The sequence below is a fragment of the Miniopterus schreibersii genome (assembly GCF_964146895.1).
Source record: "Miniopterus schreibersii genome assembly, chromosome: 8".
NCBI lineage: Eukaryota > Metazoa > Chordata > Mammalia > Chiroptera > Miniopteridae > Miniopterus > Miniopterus schreibersii.
The window spans coordinates 496,724-515,025 of NC_138109.1; the positions used below are offsets into that span (position 1 = coordinate 496,724).

General features: G+C 54.7%; 1 protein-coding gene across 4 annotated transcripts; it reads right to left on the reverse strand.

Moving 5' to 3' along the window:
- Window positions 1-781: 781 nt before the first annotated feature.
- LOC308560330 (cyclin-dependent kinase 11B) lies at window positions 782-17,988 on the reverse strand. Of its 4 annotated transcripts, none has more exons than XM_081144249.1 (21): window positions 17,894-17,987; window positions 17,466-17,589; window positions 17,347-17,393; window positions 16,556-16,671; window positions 15,327-15,454; window positions 14,128-14,266; window positions 9,446-9,582; window positions 8,840-8,962; window positions 8,643-8,738; window positions 8,412-8,555; window positions 7,730-7,795; window positions 4,717-4,892; window positions 3,717-3,807; window positions 2,748-2,869; window positions 2,432-2,537; window positions 2,077-2,198; window positions 1,899-2,006; window positions 1,700-1,816; window positions 1,468-1,616; window positions 1,190-1,379; window positions 782-1,093 (listed from the first exon to the last, which is right to left on the reverse strand). In XM_081144249.1, the coding sequence occupies exons 3-21, from the start codon at window positions 17,353-17,355 to the stop codon at window positions 1,001-1,003; spliced, it is 2,232 nt and encodes a 743-aa protein (XP_081000375.1). In that variant the 5' UTR covers window positions 17,356-17,393; window positions 17,466-17,589; window positions 17,894-17,987; the 3' UTR covers window positions 782-1,000. The 4 variants fall into 4 exon arrangements, with proteins under 4 accessions (XP_081000375.1, XP_081000376.1, XP_081000374.1 ...); XM_081144250.1 differs by having other exon boundaries at window positions 15,357-15,454; window positions 17,894-17,985; XM_081144248.1 differs by lacking the exon at window positions 17,347-17,393 and having other exon boundaries at window positions 15,357-15,454; window positions 17,894-17,988.
- Window positions 17,989-18,302: the final 314 nt, after the last annotated feature.

Consider the following 18,302-nt stretch of genomic DNA (forward strand, 5'->3'; position numbering starts at 1 on the left):
GTGGGGAGCCTGGGGCCAGGGCGCCCCAACTCCCCCCCGGCCCCTTGGGGTGCAGACACCGTCCGCCGAGACCAAGATGCCAAGGGGGGGCTTTTCCAGGCCGGTCCTGGAAAGAGGGCGAACGAGGCCCCGGTGCCATCTCCCAGGGGAGCGGACTGAGCTGGTGGAGGGGTTTCGGGGCGTCTGGGGTTTGCTCGGGGAGAAGCGTGGGCTCCTGCGGTGCGAGCGCGCTGGGGGTTGAGGCAGGTGAGCAGCAGAGCAGCGCTGGGGACCGGCGGTGGTGCCCACATTAGGGACTAGTTTGCTGCCTGAGGGACGCCCTGTCCAGTTGGAGCAGGAGCTGGAGGCCAGGAAGAGGCCGGCCACGTGGGGTCAGCGACCAGCCACACTGGGTGGGCATCAGTGGGGCCCCGGATCCCCGGCAGGCAGCACACGCAGGGACCGGGCTCAGGGCCGTGGGAAGGACACACCCGAGCTCTCCAAGAATCTCTCACATCCTCCTATAAAACGCACTGTGGCCACCGGCACACCTGGCTCAGGGGAATCTGGGGACCCTGGGGCTATGGATGCCCCAGGCGAGGGCAGGAAGGTGCCCAAGCTGGAGCCTCAAGATTAGAAAGCAGAAAAATCCCCGCAGGACTGTGTGAAATCATGGCCAGTATCTGACCAGCACAGCCCTGTGGTCACCGTGGTCCGGGGGGATTGTACCCTCGGCACTGGCCACCTGTGGACACCCCCTCTGCTCCTCCTGGGGCAAGTGAGACACATCAGGGAAAGGACAGCCTTTTCTTCCACAAGGAAATAAGATTTAATTCTACAAATTTACAAGCCGAGATAAGACAGAAATGAAATGTGAAAACAGAACAAGACCAGCCCAACACTATTCTGCAGCCCAGGCTGCAGCAGCTGCCTCGTCGGGGCAGGACCTGGGTCTGACCCAGAGGCTGCCTCCAGCTCCTGCCCCTGGTCCCCGCTGTTGGTCTGGGGTCCACTCTGAACCTCAGAACTTGAGGCTGAAGCCAGGGCCTGCAGCCGAAGCCCCCTGGTTGGTGGTGGTGAGGTGGAAGCCGGTTTCCTTCAGGTCATCGTCACCCTGGGAAGCAAGTGGCACTGTGGGGCCCCGGCCAGGCCAGGCCCCCCTCAGGGACACTCCCCCACACCTTCCCTCCCCTGCCAGCCCGCCCCTCACCAGCTGGCTGTAGCCCAGGCCTCCCTCAGGGGGTCGCGGGCTGGTGCCACGCTTCACCCTTTGCTGTTCGCTCTTGGCGGGCCACGTGGGGAACATCGAGGGGTCGATGGGGAGGGGGGTCTCGCGGAAATACTCGTGCTTGAGGCCATCCTCTGCACTGACCCTCCGCCCAGGGAAGTAGGTCAGGAACCTGGGAGAAAAGGCACTTTGAGTCCTCTGCTAGGGAGGGCGGGGGACACGGACTGGGGAAGGGGCGGTTCTCCCCCACCCTGCCTCACTTGTTCATGAGGTCAAAGCCCTGGTCTGAGAGCAGGGCGCCGAAGCGCTTGCGCAGGTTGTTGTAGGGGTACTCGGTAAAGGTCATCTTCTTCACAGCGGGGAGCTCGTTGTAGCCAGGCCAGATCTTCTCGCTGGGGGTCCCTAGGTCCTGAAAGAGGGATGTCTCAGAACAGCCATGCCCAGCACGACACTCCCCAGCACGACACCCCCCAGCAAGGGGCCCTTACCAACCTTAAACACTTTGTTGATCTGATCGATTTCAGACTTCCCGGGGAACAGTGGCTTCTGGGTCAGCAGTTCCCCAAAGATGCAGCCCACAGACCACATGTCCACCGCTGTAGAGTACTCCTGGGGACCAGGGACATGCTCAGGGGGCCAAGCAGGGTGAAGTGGGCAGGGTAGGGAAGGCCCCCCACAGCTCAGCACCCACCTTGGCACCCAGGAGCAGCTCCGGGGCGCGGTACCACAGGGTCACGACGACAGGGGTGTAGGCCTTCAGGGGGGACCCGTACTCCCGCGCCAGCCCAAAGTCTCCCACCTGCAAGGACAGCATGTGGTGAGCGGGACCACAGCTGGAAGCCAGGCGCCCCAAGTGGCTGTAGGCTCACCTTGAGGATGCCGGCGTGGCTCAGCAGCAGGTTGGACGTCTTAAGATCGCGGTGCAGGATCCAGTTGTCATGCAGGTGCTTCACGCCGCACAGCAGCTGGATCATTAGGGTCTTCACTTCCCCTGGAGGGCGAGGGGCATGGTGCACTCACCCTGGGAACACCCAGTGTGGCCTCACATGCACACACGCATGCACTCAGTGTGCCACGGTGTCACCAAGTCAGCACTCTTTCCTCCTCCCATCCCCAGGACAACGCCTTCAGCCCGGACTGCCCGAGGGGGCAAGACAGTCCTCAGGGGGACACAGGCCCCTCTATGGGACTAATGCAGGGCTACAGGAGGCCCTGCCCACCCACCTGGCAGAAAAGGCTGCTTCATGGTCTCCATGAGGCTCTTGAGGTCATGCTCCACATAGTTCATCACGATGTAAATCTTGTCCATGTTGCTGCCCACGACAATCTCCTAAGAAAGACCAGGTCCGATGGCACCAGGAGTCCCTACTCCCACGGTGACCACCAGCTCCCTGGGAAGCCTGAAATCCTAGGGCGAACACGGTGCCAGCAGGGACCCAAGAGCAAGGACTTGAAGTGCCTGACATTTCTGGAGGCCAGACCTCATTTCTGTGCTGAGTGTGCTAACCCTCAGGGGCCCCGGCCCAGGCGGGCAGCCTACCCGCACGGTCACGATGTTCGGGTGCTGCGCCTTGAGGATGGTGTTGATCTCCCTCAGAGAGGTGATCGGGAACCCCTCCTTCTCCTTCTCCATCTTCAGCCGCTTTAGAGCCACAATTTCATCTGAAAACCAGGGAAAGACGATGATGGGAAACCTTCCCGACGAGGGGCTGACCAGGAGCATCCGCTGTCTGGCAGCACGAGGTCCTGCTCTGACCAGAAGCTCAGACGGGAGCATCAGGAAGCCCAAACTGTGGTCCACTAGGAACACGAGGCCCAGTTCAGGACGAGCCTTGTGCAGAACCGCCAAGGAGGGCCTCCCACTCCTCTGCATCCCTGCTGTGACCATGGCAGACAAAACAGACCTGGGACACCCCAACACAAACATTCATCAGGGACTTGGAGGCTCAGCCACTCCGAACTTCTGAGACCCAGCCAGGCTCACCGAGGGAGCTGTGACTCCCACACCTACTCAGGTGCAGTCACTCAAGGCTGATGCCCCAGCAGCTCCTAGGCCCTCGCCTGACTCTACCCTCCCCTGTGAAGCCAAGTCACTAACTACTAGTAGTCTCAGGGTCAGTCTGACCTCTGACCTCTGCAGGCGCTGAGGGTTCAACGGCTCTGATGTGTCGCCTGACAGTCATTACCTGGTGCAGGCCAGGTAGGGCAAGGCTGCAGCCCAACACCAGGGAGGGCGACTCCCAGGATCACAGGGCGCACTATGTATTCCATGACCTTGAGGGTGAAGGTGCCAGCAGCCAGGACGGCCAAGGCTTGGATCCCAGCCCCCTGCACATGGCCAGAACACTGGCGGGAAATCCAACCTCTCTCCTAGAGCTGGCTTGGGTGCCGCACGGGCTGTGCGCGGCGAACAGGCCTGAGAGTATGCAGAGGGACAATACTCCTCTGGTAACCCCGTCCCTGCCCCAGACTCCTCTTCCCTTTGGGGGCCACCCGAGACCCTACTCACCTGTTTTCTTGTCCTTGGCTCTGTATACCACCCCGTAAGTGCCCTCCTCAATCCTGTTCAGGCACTGGAACTCCTCCACACTCCGGCAGCCCTGGGAGGGAGCACCAGCATGAGGCGTGGCATCCATGGGTGCAAATGACCCCCACCCAAGATCTCAGGAAGGATCCGAGTGCTGGGTGGTGGGGCAGAAACCACCCCTCCTCCTATATTCTTCAGTGGGCAGATGCCCCTTCATTATGAAATAAAACTAAGGTGGACAAAAGCCGGTCCCAGGCACGTCCTCTGGAGCCAGGCCCGCCCTGTGCTCTGGGAAAAGACAGGGGACCAGCCCCACACCGTCCCTCTGCACGTGCCCTGCCGGGCTAGAGAAGTCCACTCTTGGGTACGGGGGCCGCACGCTGGGCTGGATTGCCATACACTCCGTGTGGCATGTAGCCAGGGGCACACTGCTCAGAAGCCCCACCTGGCAGAGCCACTAAAGCAGCTGGGACAGCCGAGGTGCACTGTGACTGCCAGAGTCCCACTGCCCCAGGCACCCAGACGGAGCTAGGAGGCCTCAGTGGTGTTCTGGGCAGGCCACTTACCCCTCAGAACCTGCTCCTTCCCAAACCCTCCCGAACCCCCGCGGGTCCCCAATTACTGATATTTTCCCAAACAAAATATATAAAATGTGCACTGATTCCTGCCACAGCCCTATGACCCCTGCACAGCAATGGCAGATGTGACCACTAAGCCGGCCACTCACCAGGCTGTCTGCCTTCCACACACGGGCACCCCATGGGCTTCGTGGCTGGGGCCTCGCGAGGTGTGCTCCCAACAGTGCTGCTGGGCAAGAGGCCAGACCACAACCATGGACATGAGGGAGGCCGGTGGCCAAGCCAGGCTAGTGACATTCATCAAACTCAGGTGACAGACCCCCCCCCCCCCCCCCAGCTTCTGCTCTCAGCCACCAGTTCCCTCATGATCAGCAAAGGAGCCAGCTTGGGGTGGGGGTGCTGACCTGCAGGGCAGGCAGGTACTTGGGCAGCTCCTGTTTGAGCTCGATGGGCGACAGGGCTGGGGAGTCAGGCACGAGCTCTCCTTCAGTCAGGGCGGTGCTCTGCGGGGTTCCCTCACCGATGTCCTCCTCTCCTTCCTCACTTTCCCCGGAATCTCGGTCAAATCGTGACTCTGGAACTTCAAAATTTAAACTGATCATGGAACCAGGAATGAGCCATTGTCACAAACTCCATCCTGCTCTGGGGGCTGGGGACACCAAGTGAACCAAGAAGCTGCACAGCAGCGACCCCAGGGTGCCACATGCGAGCTGCTGCCTTGAGGTCTCCCAGCTGGGCCGTGACCACCATGAGGCACTGATGCAATGCTGAGCTTGGAGGAGGCACCCCTGGAACTCATCAGTCAGGCCCAAGGGCACAGCTCAGCTGCCTGCAGGCCACGTGGCCCCACGTGTGGCCCTGAGGTCAGAAGAGCTGTTCACCTGCTCCCACACGGCACTGTAGCCGAGCCAGGGCCGGTAGTGCCCTCCCTCTTCTGTCCACGCCCCAGTAGCACTCAGGATGGCATTCAGTTAGCACTGACTCCTGAGGAATGCCTGTCTGGTCCCCATGGGCACAGTGTGGTGCTCAGTATGACGCCCAGGTCTCAGCCAGTCAGTCCAGTCCTGGGACAAGGCCAGGACAGGGGCTCCCCGTGGCTTCTGGGGCCTGACATGCCTTGGAGAGCAGTTTAACACCTTGCTGACCGGCTATTTCAAGCCAGAACTTGCCTGTGCTGCCAGCTGTTTTGCACTTGAATATTAAATGAAAGCACCTGAATAAACTTAAATGTTATTGTCTTATCTTATATTTCAATGTTTTATGTGTATTTTAAATATTTTCCTTCTAATACTCTGAGAGTGATACACTGCATAACGTATCTACACACAGTAATACTAAACAAGTTTTACATACACACTGGTTCTTGCTTTCCCTTAGAACATACTTTACGTGCCCCAGTGGGATTTTTTTCTGTGGTTGCTGTTTTTTGTAAAACCCGATCTTTTAATTTTCCTGATGATCTGTTTGGTGCATCTTTACTTTGAGCTCTTCTAGACATAATGGGGGAGGTGCCAGGTTGTGTGCTGCATTCAGCTGAGTCTGTTGTAATCCACTTTCTAACAATTTCGAGTAGAAAATGTATCTCACTTTTTTAAAGTTTTTTTTTATTGCAATACACTGTCAAAAAGAAACCTAAGTTTTTATACCATTCATACTTTTGCACAAGATACTGATCTGCTCAATCGACTCCCTTCGTATCTGTTGTAATCCACTACAGCCGCAGGTTTTGTGCTGGGGTGTGTGCTGGTAGAGGCCTCGTGCATGGTGGATGTTACACGCACTGGCCTTTCACCTCTCCAGGTGAGGAGAATGGGATCTTTCTGCAAAAACGCCATTTCTCCTCTCTGAAGGCCCTTTCTCTTAGTAGTTCCGGCAGCCCACGGCTCTCCCTCATTGCTCCAGACCAGTGTGTTGTTCTCCAATACAGCCCAGCTGCAGACACACCGCTGTAATAATTATCCCGGTAAGTATAATGCCAAAACCAAGACAAGGCCTAAGACGGAAGACAGTCTGTTAACATTTTGCCGTCACCCATATATATCTCGAAGCTGCAAACACAGCCACTCTCACTGTCACAAAGCATCCTTACTAAGATTCTGTACTTATATTACTTTTGCCGGATTATACGTCTTGAATCTGACGTGTCCTCTCCGTGGAACTGTTGCTTCATTGAGTAGTAAGCGCTGTTGCAGCACACGGATGGATTTAAATGGCAAGGTACAGTGATCCCAGAGAGGTCTGGCTGTAAAGACGTGTTACACGCTGTTCGTGATTATCGTTTGGATGAAAAAACGTGTTTGCGCAAACTTCTAGTCATAGTTTTTGGAAATATGGGTAATTCAGGTAAAGGATCAGTTGACCAGTAATCTGTCCATTCTGGATTCTTCGTTAGTCCCATCAATATAATTAAACCAAGAAACTTGCCCAGCGGGTGTGGCTCAGTGGTTAAGCATCGACCTAGGATCCAGAGATGGTTTAATTCCCTGACTCCGGCTCCATCCCCAGTTGGGGGCGAGCAGGAGGGAGCAGATCAATGACTCTCATCGTTGATGTTTCTCTCCCTCCCTCTCTCTGAATCAATAAAGACATATTCAAAAAAATTTTTAAAAAACCATAAAGTTTCTTCACATCCGTGTAAGTAATGTCTGTCCATGGTGAACTTCTAACAGAGGTTCTGTGGTATTTCCCACTTGGTGATGGTACAAATCGGTCTGAGAAGTAATGAGATGGAAAAAATCCTTATCGAAAAATAAACTGGCTCCTTCACTTACACTCTGTGGGTCTTCAAACTGAACAGTTACTGAGATATCTGCATAATCCTCCACGGCTGGTAAAAGGTCTTTTTCTGCCTCTTCTTCAGAATCCCTCTCCCTGTTGGACACGCTCACACTTCTCTTTTACCTGGTGACAGTCTAATGTCAGACTCATGGCTGTCCCCCGACAAAGTCCTATCTTCCAGCTGATGACCAAAGTCACCCAGCCCATCAGACCAAGCGTTTGCACGCATTCGCTCCAATGTCCTCCTCTGCTGCAACGCACCTTTTCAAAAACTTTTGCCATAAAAGATGACAGAAATAATTAGATATGCCTCCGTCACATCTCTGGAAATACTGATGCGCCGCGGAGAAGGCAGGAATGATGAAGAGGAAAGCTGGGGACGGCCAAAGGAAGTGCCAAGCAGCAAAGCGGCACCTCTCGCACGCCTGACAACCTGATGCCTGGGAAAGCCGTCTAGGGCGCTCGCTAAGGCTCTGCACTGCTGTCAGACCTGAGGACTATTAAACTAACCCAGATGCAGAAACGAGTGCTCGAGACGGTCAGCAGGGTGTTAACAGGCTGCCACCGGCAGGGTCACAGCTTTGAAGCATCAGCCCTTGGGGACGGACGAGGCGAGAGGGACAGGACGGGGCCTCTTACCAACCAGGATGTGGTTCTCGGTCTCCTGCTCTTCATCTTCACTCATTTCTTCCTCACTCACTTCCTCTGCAAGACAGCAGGCGTCTGCCCAGATGCCACCCAGGCCTTGGGGCACACCACCCAGCATGCTCTGGGGTCTGCTCCTCCCAGGGGGTCTCGTGTGAGTCCCAAATAGCAAGGCATTTTCAATTTGGAAATTTTAAAAAATTAGACTTCTGCCCTGGACAGTCTTGCTCAGTGGCTAGAGTGTCAGCCCACAGACAGAAGGGTCCCGGGTTTGATTCTGGCCAAGGGCACATATCTCGGGTGCGGGCTTGATCCCCGGCCCCAGCTGCAGGAGGCAACCCATCAATGTCTCTGTCTCCCCCTTTCCCTTCCACTCTCTCTGGAAAAGCAACGGAAAAAGCATCCTTGGGTTAGGATTAAAGAGATAAATAAAATTAGACCTCTAAGTATTTCCCTGCAGTTCCTCACTCTCCCTAAACACCCGCTCGTGCGGCACGGCGGCACCTCGGGGTTTAGCGCGCGGCCCACCATGCCGTGGCCACAGGTCCGGCGCCTGCTTGGGGCACGTGCAGGAACCCACCAAAGTGGTTCGGCAGGGTGGCAACACAGGGAAGCATCTCCCCGTCAATCGTAAGGAAGGAAACGGGTCACCCACCCCCACGGGCCGGCCCCTCACCTGCAGACTGCGCAGACGCGTCCTCCGAGTTGCTGCCGGTCTCCTCCTCCTCCTCTGACTCCTCACTGCTGCTCCCCTCCCCTTCCTCCTCCTCCTCCTCCTCTTCCTCCTCTTCCTCCTCCTCGGAGCCTGACCCCGACTCCGCTGCAGGAAGCATGGCAAGGAGTGAGCTCACAGGCCCTCCCCACGCAGCAGGGGCTGGGGGCCGGGGCCAGCTGGGCCAGTGGGTACCTGAGGAGGACTCGGCGGAGCTGGTCTTCCGCTCGCTGTCACTGACGTCCTGCAGGTCGGACAGCAGGTCTCTCTCTTCCATCTTCTCTTCTTTCACTTAGGAAGCAAACCGCTGAAGGTGAATTCCGGGAAGTTCTGAACCATTTCCCAGCAGAGACCCGCACTGCACTGGTCCAAGCAGGTGCGCCTGGCCTCACCTGGCTTTCGGCCGTCTCCCAGCTCGAACCTCTCTCGGGATGGCCGTGGCGGGCTGCGGCTCCAGTGGCTGGCCTTCACTTTGTCGCCATAATCCTCTCTCATTGCCCGGTGATGTGCAGAAACTGGCGCCCAGAACACAAAAGGAGATGGCACTGGCAGCGCCGTCTTCCCAACAGGACCCTACCTGGTCACGTCTCACCAGCACGCTTGCTGAGGGCGGCAGCCCACATCTACACAGGGCAGACACGACCACAGCACACAAACTTGCTAAGAGGGCCCAGGAAGAAGCCAGGAAGCTGATCCCGAGGACCCAGGTGGACCTTCCAGACCCATCTCTACTGGTTACAAAGAAGGGCCAGGAGCCACCTCTTCAAGCCTGTGCCCAACCACCTGTGGGCACAGGATACTGACACCGCTGTCAAGTGCCAGGCCTGGGTTGGGACCTGGCCACACGGCCCCTCAGATGCAGCTCCGCCACATGCCAGCCACAACCTGCTGCTGTTGACAGGTCCCACCTTTGCCCCAAAGCCTTGGGGGCCTCCTAGAGCACCGCCCTCCGCAAAGGGAGTAGCTCAGGCTCCCTGCCCCAGCCCCTGTGGGCGCACCTTCCCTCCGGGCCTCTCGCTCCTTGCGCCGCTCCTCTGCGCGCCGCTCCCGCTCCTTCTGCTCCCGCTGCTCCTTCTGCTGCTCCCGCAGCTTGCGCTCTCGCTCCCGCTTCCGTTCCAGCTGCTCCAGACGGTCCCTGCAACAAACCCATGCCAACCTCTTCCTCAAAAAGAAAGGATGCTTTTCACCCCTGCCCCCATGCATTTTGCTCAGATTTGTAAAGTGTCTTTTTAGGTTGTTCACCCAGAGGGTGTCCTAAAAGCAGAACACAGGTGCAAACACACCCTGAGGGGCAAGTCCCCAAGCACAGCAGAAGGCAGAGCTGGTACAAGGAGACAATGCCTACAGGGAACCAACCTGCTGGTTCTGGAATGTTCCACGCTCCTGTTCACCAGTTCTAAGCCTCCTCAAGAATCTCCCAGGTGTGTGTCACAGCACCATCTAAACCCAGCTGCCTACGAGGTGCATCTCCAAGGCGACAGTGTGGCAGTGGGGCAGTGAGGAAAGCAGCTTCAAGGTGAGATGCCATTTGAGGACAGGAAACACTAGTGACCAAAGTATGTGTGGGAGGCTGCACCATAAGGCAGCCAAATAGTGAGGCCAGACCATAGGTCATTTCTATAGCTCTATGAAGTCCAAATACAACCTAAAAAGCTGACACATTTTAAAAAAATCATTATCTCCTTTCAGTAGGAGGCAGCTATGAAGAGGCTCAGTGCTCCTTTTCTCTGAAAGAATTCAGAGCCAAGATCCTTCAGGACGGGATGTGATAGACAGGCAGACGTAAGCAGAGCAAGGATGAGGGGCACCAGGTACAGGTCACCAGGATGGAAAGCACCAGGTACCTAGCAAAGGACAACTGCAGGGTGGGACCTCATCCCAAGGTGGCCTTTCCTCCCCCCAGCATATCACTGCTCTGGCAGTTCGGACCCCTGACCTCTCCTCCCTGGAGATAACATCTAGGACTCAGTAGTATTTCATTCAGCTGCAGGCCCAGAAAAGCAACAAAACCAGCCACAGCTGACCTTAGGACCAGCTGCACTGGATAATGACCCCCTGCCCTGGCGCCGGCCAATTAATCCGTGGAGACCACAACCCTGAAAGGACACACCTGGGAAACTGCTGAATGTTCTATTGAGACCTTCCGCTGGGACCTCCCCTAAAATCTCCATCCTTAAAACCATCAGGACTAGGACCCAGTGGGCTCTTCAGGGCCTCTCCCCTCCCCCTCCAAGTGCTTTACCATCACCTTCCTCACCCCAAGCTCCAAGGATCCTCCCTTTGCCTCTATGACTTGTTTCCTGAGCCCATTTCTTCCCAAAATTACTTTTCCTACCTCTGTGATTTACCAAATAAATGTCCTCTTACAAAAAAAAAAAAAAAAAAGAGAAAAAATCACTATCTACACCCACAGAAATGAGCACAAGCAAAACCTGGTGAGAAAACATCACAGCCATGGTGTTGTCACCAGTCCTGAAACAATGCTGGCCCACAGCAGCCATCACCACCTGAGCCGCGGGACAAAGGGCACTGGGATTCTGGATGCTAGTCTGTAAATGCCTGAGTCCAAACTAGCTCAAAATACAGCTGAGGAATAATTTACATAGGAAATTCAATCACTATATTTGACTTTTCATAAATTTATGCAATTGTGCAGCCATCACCCCAGCCAGGGCTAAAACCTTCCTGACACCAACCTGCCCCTGGTGACCACCTGCCTATGGTCAGGCCCCTTCCGCATGAATCTGCTTCCTGGTCTCCTCTGGATTATCTGGAGGTTTCTGCTGCTGCTTTGGGTTGTCAGCTTTGCTCTGTTCTAGTTTCTCGAGGTAGAAGCTGAGGTAACTGACCGGGCACCTTCCTTTTCTGGTGTTAGAGCTTAAAGCCAAACACTTCACTCGACGCACAGCATTAGCTGCATCCGTTAGCTTTTGACGTTTTTGTTTTCACTTCATTCAGAACAGTTTCTATTTTTTAAAATTTCTTCTTGGGCCACAGGTTATTCAGAAATGCTTGTTGGATTTCCAATCACTGGGGAGTTTCCTGTGTTTCTGTTGCCGATTTCCAGTGTAATTCTTGGTGAAAGAGTGCATCCTCTGTATGGTTGCAGTTCTTTTAAGCCTGAGGCTTGTTAAACAGCCTAGCACACGCCCTGTTAGAAAGCACCCCACGAGCTTTTGAAGAGAGTGCACACTGCAGGGGTGGGTGGGTCAGCACCGCAGACTGCTGTTTGACGGTACTTTCCAAATTCTCTGTAACCTTGATGAACTTCCCTCGTTCTATTGACAAGTAGAGACATTTCCAACGATAACCGGCTGCTGCCTTTTGCTTTATGCATCTTGGACTCTTGTGACACGTGCGCTGTGTTTACCACTGTCCTACCTCCTGGTGTACCCAGCTTTTCGTTACAAGGCCCTTACATTCAGTGCTGGTCCTGACTGGTTTTGTCTGACGTCAACCACTCAGGCTCTGTGGTCTCTGTTTGTATGGTGAATCTTTTTCCAACCCTTTAGGTTCAACCTACTTCTGCCTCTAAGGTGTTCCTGTTACATCAGCATATAGTTGGATCTTTCCTTTCTGACAACCTTGCCCTTGTCTGCAGTACAGAGACTACGTCACCGTTAATATAACTACGTATGTGGCTGGACTTCTGTTTTTTTTTGCTTTATCTTCTCTACTTCTTTTGTTCTTCTGTTCCGCCCTGTTCTGGGTTTAAATAAATGCCTTTAGTATACCTTCCAACTCTGTTCTTACTCAGCCTTTGTTCTAGGGGCCATGGTCTGCATCTCATGAGATTAACACTAAGCCCACCCCCGTGACACAAAGCAGTTCAGGCACAGCCCCCTCCCATGCTCCTCTGTGCAGCCCACATGCTACGTGACAACAGTGTCTGTGGAGTTTTCTACAATCCCGTGTCTTCTGTAAAAGAGAAGACATGAGAAGGAACATACTTACAGGTTCCTTTATGTGAACTCACTTTTACCATTCCCAACACTTGTCTTTTCTTCCCATGGATTCGATACCACCTGGTGTCACTGCCATCCAGCTGAAGGTCTATGTTCACCTGGACGTCTTTACTTCCTGCTCACTTCTGAAGAAGCGTTTTGCAGGGTACAGTTCCTGGCTGACAGTTTTCTCAGTGACCATGTGGTCCATGCCTTCTGGCTCCAGCGAGGAGAAGTCAGATCAGGGACCACAGCTCCTCTTCTGTGGAGACTGTCTCTCGCCTGCTGCTCTGAGGACCTCCTAGTTGGCTCTTGCCAGATGGACTGTGATGTGACTCTCTTTTTGTACTTGGGACTCACTGATCTCTTTGGAAATGTAGATGTTTCTCATCAAATTTGGGAAGTTTTCAGCCATTATGTTTAAAAACATCGTTGTGCCCCTCCCTTTTTCCCTCCTGGGACTGACGTCACTTGGATGCTGTCCTGCAGATCTCCGAGGATCTGTTTGTTTACTTCAGTCTTGTTTCTCTGTTCTCCAGAACATGCCGTCCCTGTCACTCCACCTGCACGGCACTATTTCCACTCTTTTCTGAAGCCAAGACTTGGCTAAATCCAACACTTGGTTTCTACTGATGCTTTCCTTCTTTAACAGGCTGCAATTTATTTCCTTATACCTCTCAAAACTTTGTTGGAAATTAGACAGTTTAGATAATGTTTTAGCAACTCTGGATTCTAATTTTTCCTCTCAGTTGTTGCCCTTTGTTTAATAATCTGCTGGGCTAAGTCTTTGAACTCTGTCTCCCTTGCAGATCATGGCCACTGCTATTTTTTCCATGTTCCTTTTATGTTCAAGCCTGGCTTCCGAGGGGTGTGCAGAGTTGTGTGATCAGTCTATACTGGACAGTTAGCACAGGGCGTGGCAAGCACAATGTTTCACATGATCCCTGGGCACCTAGACCCTGTGAGGGCTGTGCTTATCTCACAGTGGCCTCAGACCTTCACCTCCCAGCCTCAGCTTCTCCCACACCCTCTGCCTCATAAGAACCAAGATTCTTCTCAAACACCTTCCCTAAATACCTGTGCCGTTCAGCCCCAGCTGCTAGGAAGGTAAGCACCACTTACCCATTCCCCCTTACTTACAACAGGCGACCGCCCCAGCTTTCTCTGGAAATGACAGTAACACACAGAGGAGGCCCTGGTCACCCGTGCCCATGCACTCCTCACTTGGGCCATGGAGGACAGATCTGGGGCTAACCAGATGCTCTCTCCTGGGAATCTGAGCACCAAGAGTCTGATATCCCAGCTCCTAGACTGTTTTCCAGTCCTCTGGGATTCCGTGTTACGCTTCCTTTTCTGTGTTTGAAAGAACCAGTCTATTTCTGCTGTGACCCAGAGAACCTGACAATATACTCCCTCAGTCTCCCTGGCCTGGACCACCTACAACAGAGCTTGGTCCCAGGCAGGGCCCAATCATGCTTCCTGAGTCAAGAAGGTACGAACCCCCACCCCACAGGTTTCCGTTCCCTTCACCGTCAGTTCACACCTTCCAAACTCAGTAAACACTCCCTCCGTTCAGGACAATTCTCTTGGTGACCACCACCCAACGTTTGCTGTGCTGTGACGATGTCCAGCACCATTTCTGCACCAAGTCTGTTTCACATGCCCGGTTTTCACTAGTTTGATGGGACGCTGACCATCACCAGCCCCAAGAGCCCCTTACCCACCAAGCCCTCTACCTCTCTCTCCTGGAATGCTCTCGCGCCATCTCCCTCCTCTTCTGCCTCTCCCACTCCCTGCGTGCTTTGTCCTGCTCTTCTCGGTGGCGTTTCCGGCGCTCGTGCTCCCTCTCTTTCTCCTTCCCTCTGGCGTGCTTGCCTGATGAGAGAGGTGTCGTGGACATATAGTAACTTACAGACATGTAATGTGAAAACACCCAGCAAAGAAAAGACACTTAAATAACATCTCAGAGAAACAATCATGATTTTAGGTTTTAAAATAAAGACAAAGACAAAAAACTCTAGACAGTGAGCCTTCAATTAAGAAAACATCAAAAACAATGCGGCTATCACTAAACTATAGAATTGTAATTTTCAAAGTATTCTTAAATTTTCCTGTATTGAATAAACTGTGATTGGACTATATGTTATTTTTGCAATTTAAGAAATCATCATTGCCCTGGTCGGTGTAGCTAGCTCAGTGGTTAGAGCGTCGGCCTGCGGAATGATGGGTCCTGAGGTTAATTCCTGGTCAAGGGCATGTGCCTTGGTTGCAGGCTCAATCCCTGGCCCTGGTTGGGGTGCATGTGGGAGGCAACCAATGGATGTGTTTCTCTCGCACTGATGTTTCTCTTTCTCTGTCGTTCCCCCCGCTTCTCTCTGAAAAGCAATGGAAAAATTATCCTCAGCAGGGGATCAAAAAAAAAAAAGATAACAACATCACTGTTCATAAAGAACAGGGGACAACGCTGAGCTCCTTGTAGGGAGTTTCTGCCTCATGTTACAAAACCACATTAATCACCCTCACATGTAACAATGAGACTTAAATCGCACCCAGGTCCAGTTTTCCCAAATCCCTCTGCAGCTCTTGGTGCTGGTGTATAGCAAAGACAGTTTGGACTTTTTCAAGCATCTAATTTTCAGTTAAAGCAATTTAGCATTGAATAGTGTATTTTTTCCCTACACTTGTGAATGAAGACAGTTTTATATGTAAGCAAACTACCCCAAAACATTATGAGGGGGGAAAAAACAACCCAAGGAAAATGAAGTACCTGTTCAGAACCATTTACAATAAATTTATGGTTTATAATGAATTTACGCTTTTAGCTAAAATTTCACATTCTCTTCCTGGGCACTGTTTCCTGGGAAAGGCAAGAGGTAAGAACTATGGGACAGACCACACTGGAACACGGTAGCAAAAGGAAACAAATGCTCTGTACCCCCTTCTGCCGAATGACTACGATGCCTACGTTTCTCTTTCCTCTTTTCATCTTTCCTGTGATGAGCTTTTTCTTTCCGAGACATTTGCTGGGGTGGTTTGATAGCCAAAGAATCATCTTCCTCTCCTCTGAAATAAGACACAACAGGGCCACATCATGCTTGAGAAAGTAACGTAGAGCATCGGGTGTGATGGAGTTTCCCCAACACAGAAAGCAGGATTTGGATTATGAAGTGGAACCTGAACCACCATTTAAGAAACTATGTTAATTATGAAAACTTAAGCCAAGGCTGTAAGTTAAATACAGACTCACAGGAAAAGTATTAAGTGAGAAATCAATGTGGCATGTGGAACAAAAATGCCTGAAGAAACTTTAGGGGGCGACGTCACGTTCGTTATCTTGGTGGTGGGAATAGTTTCACGTGTGTGTAAAACCTTATCAAATTGCACATTTCAAATATGTGGTTTATTTCATCAGTTATACCTCAATAAAGCTGTTTAAAAAAAGGTCCCACAACCTGGCCAGCATAGCTCAGGGGTTGAGCATCAATCTCTGACCCAAGAGATTCCAGGGCACAATGCAGGCTTCGCGCTGGGTCCCCAGTCGGGGGCGTGCAGGAGGCAGCGGATCAATAACGACTCTCTCATCACTGATATTTCTCTCTCTCTCTTTCTCCCGTCCTCTCTCTGAAGTCAATAAAGACATATTTAAAAAAACAGAGTCCCACCATTTTAATCAAACCAAATGACCTCAAAAGGTCACTTAAGGATATCTTCAATGGACTGCGTGACCCAAATGCTGGGGGCGCCCATGCCCCATGCCTTTCTACTTCAATTCCCAGCCACGGTGCCTCTGACCACTTGAGAATGAGAAGGAAACAAGTGGAGACCGAGGCCCAGGAGGCGGTGGGACATACCGACCTCGGGAGGCCCATTTCCGCTCAAAGCTCCCGCTCCACTCCCGGCCTTCTATTCAGCTCACTGGGCATCACTCAGACAGGGCTCCGGTAATCGGCCCAGATCCCAGGCACAGCCACGCAAACCGGCCGAGTGGGCGGTGCTGCCTCCGCTGGAGGACAGTCAGAGGATGTTCTGTGGAGCCCAAGTCAATGGTGAAGCCACAGCCCCGGCTACAAGCTCCCCCGGGCGCTGGGAGGGCCGAGGGGACGCGGCCGTGCACCACCCAGGCGCGCCCCTGGGGGCCGGGCCCTTCCCGGCCGCGCCCCTCACCTGTCCTCCATGGAGTCCTCCCTCCTGTAGGGCGAGTTCCTGATGGTGATCTCCATGCGGTGGTCCCTCAGCTCCCCCTCCTCAAGGGAATCCCGCTTGGAATCCCGGTCATCAGACTAAGGAGCAAGGAGAAAGGCGTTTCCCTCACGGTAAGCGCACGTGCAACGACGGGCCAACCTGCCGGCATCCCAAACCCAGCTTCCAGGTGCCCTTTGCACGGACTCTGACTTAAAAACGTTCCTAAAAATGCTTATACTTAAAATACAAAAAAACAAACCCCAAAAAACCACAAAACACACACACACAAAAACCACACCGAACTTCCATTCAAATCCAGCGACGTTACAATTACGAAACTCTCTGCGGCCCAGAACCCGAGACGGGCATTTAAAACCCACGCCCACGGGGGCATCGGCCTGCACGCCAAGGACGCTCGCGGTCCGGCGGCCACGGCGGAGCCTCCGCGCGCATTTCACGGGGACGCGCCGGCGTCTCCCGACCCTCCCGTCGGGGGGGCCCCTCCGCGGGGCCGCGGGGCCTGCCGCCGCCGACCGAGGGAGCCCGGAAACCCCGCACTGACTCGGAGGCAAAGCCCCGCTCCGCCGACAATACCTGGGCGCGGGTCGCCCACAGACTAACTCGGGCGGCGGGAAAACCCGGGCCAACCGCGCTAAGCGCCTCCGGCTGGAAACGCCGTCCGCGGCGCGGCTCCAGCCCGTTAGCAACCTGCCCTCAACGCGAACCGACAACCTGAGCGCTCGGTTAGTTTTGAGAATAGATTTTGGGCTCACCTGCGACATTTGGAAGTACAAAAGAACTTCACCGCAGAAGCGTTGTTCTAATGGAAAAACGAGGGCAAAGAAATTAAATCTCCTTTAAGGAAACCCTGGACTTAAAAAGCATGGCTTACATTTTTCAGGCGCTTTATCTCTGCCTTCTCCTCCTGCTCCTTCCGGCGCTTCTTCTCCTGGAGAATCTCATCCAAGGTCTTCACTTTCCAAGAGTCCTTTTCATCACCCATTGGCGTGGAGCCGCTGCGGACGGAGGGCCCGCGCGGTCAGGGCGCCGCCGCGGGCCGCAGGGCCCGCCTCCCGGCCGGGCCGCCCGCCCCGCTCCGCCCCGCTCCGCCGCGGCGCCGGGAACGGCGGGAACGGCCCGCGGGCCTCGCGGCGCAGGACGCGGCTCCCGCCCCCGGGACGGCGGGGCCCCGGCTCCCGCGGGCTCGCTCCGGGCGCGTCGGGCCCGCCGCCTCAGCCCCAGTTGCCCGCGGGCGGGACGAGGGAGCGGGCGACGGCGCCCGCCGGGCTCGAGAACTCGGGGGAACCGGCCGCTACTCACCCCCGCGCCGCCGCCGCCGCCGGTCCCGAGCCTGAGGAGAAACAGCGCCCGGCTCGCGCCTGCAGCGTCGTTACTTCCTGCGTCGGCGCGGGGCGATGACGTCAGGGAAGGGCCCGGAAGCCGCCGATTCCGGCGCGAGCAACGGCGTCCGCGCGTGCCTTTATCGTCACTTCCGGCTTCGGCGCGGGCTGACGACGAAAACACGGGCGGAGCCAGCCCTGGTTGGGGGTGTAGCCGGGCCCCGCCCTCGCACCCTCGACGTCTCCGTCACGGGACTGAGCGCCCGCGCCGCGCCCGGTTCTTCCCCACGCAGTCTGCGCCCGGTGCGTCCCTCCCCCCCCGCAGCCCGCGCCCTGTGCGCCCACCACGCAGCCCGCGCCCGGTGTGCCCCCCCCGCAGCCCGTGCCCT

Excerpts from the sequence above, each read along its gene's own strand:
- LOC308560330 (XM_081144247.1), bottom strand. The coding sequence starts at position 17,576 with ATGGGTGATGAAAAGGACTCTTGGAAAGTGAAGACCTTGGATGAGATT. Across the intron at positions 15,455-16,555 it reads GAGGACTCCATGGAGGACAG|AGGAGAGGAAGATGATTCTT; the intron begins GTGAGGGGCGCG and ends GTCTTATTTCAG. Across the intron at positions 4,893-7,729 it reads CGAGAACCACATCCTGGTTG|TTCCAGAGTCACGATTTGAC; the intron begins GTAAGAGGCCCC and ends TAAATTTTGAAG.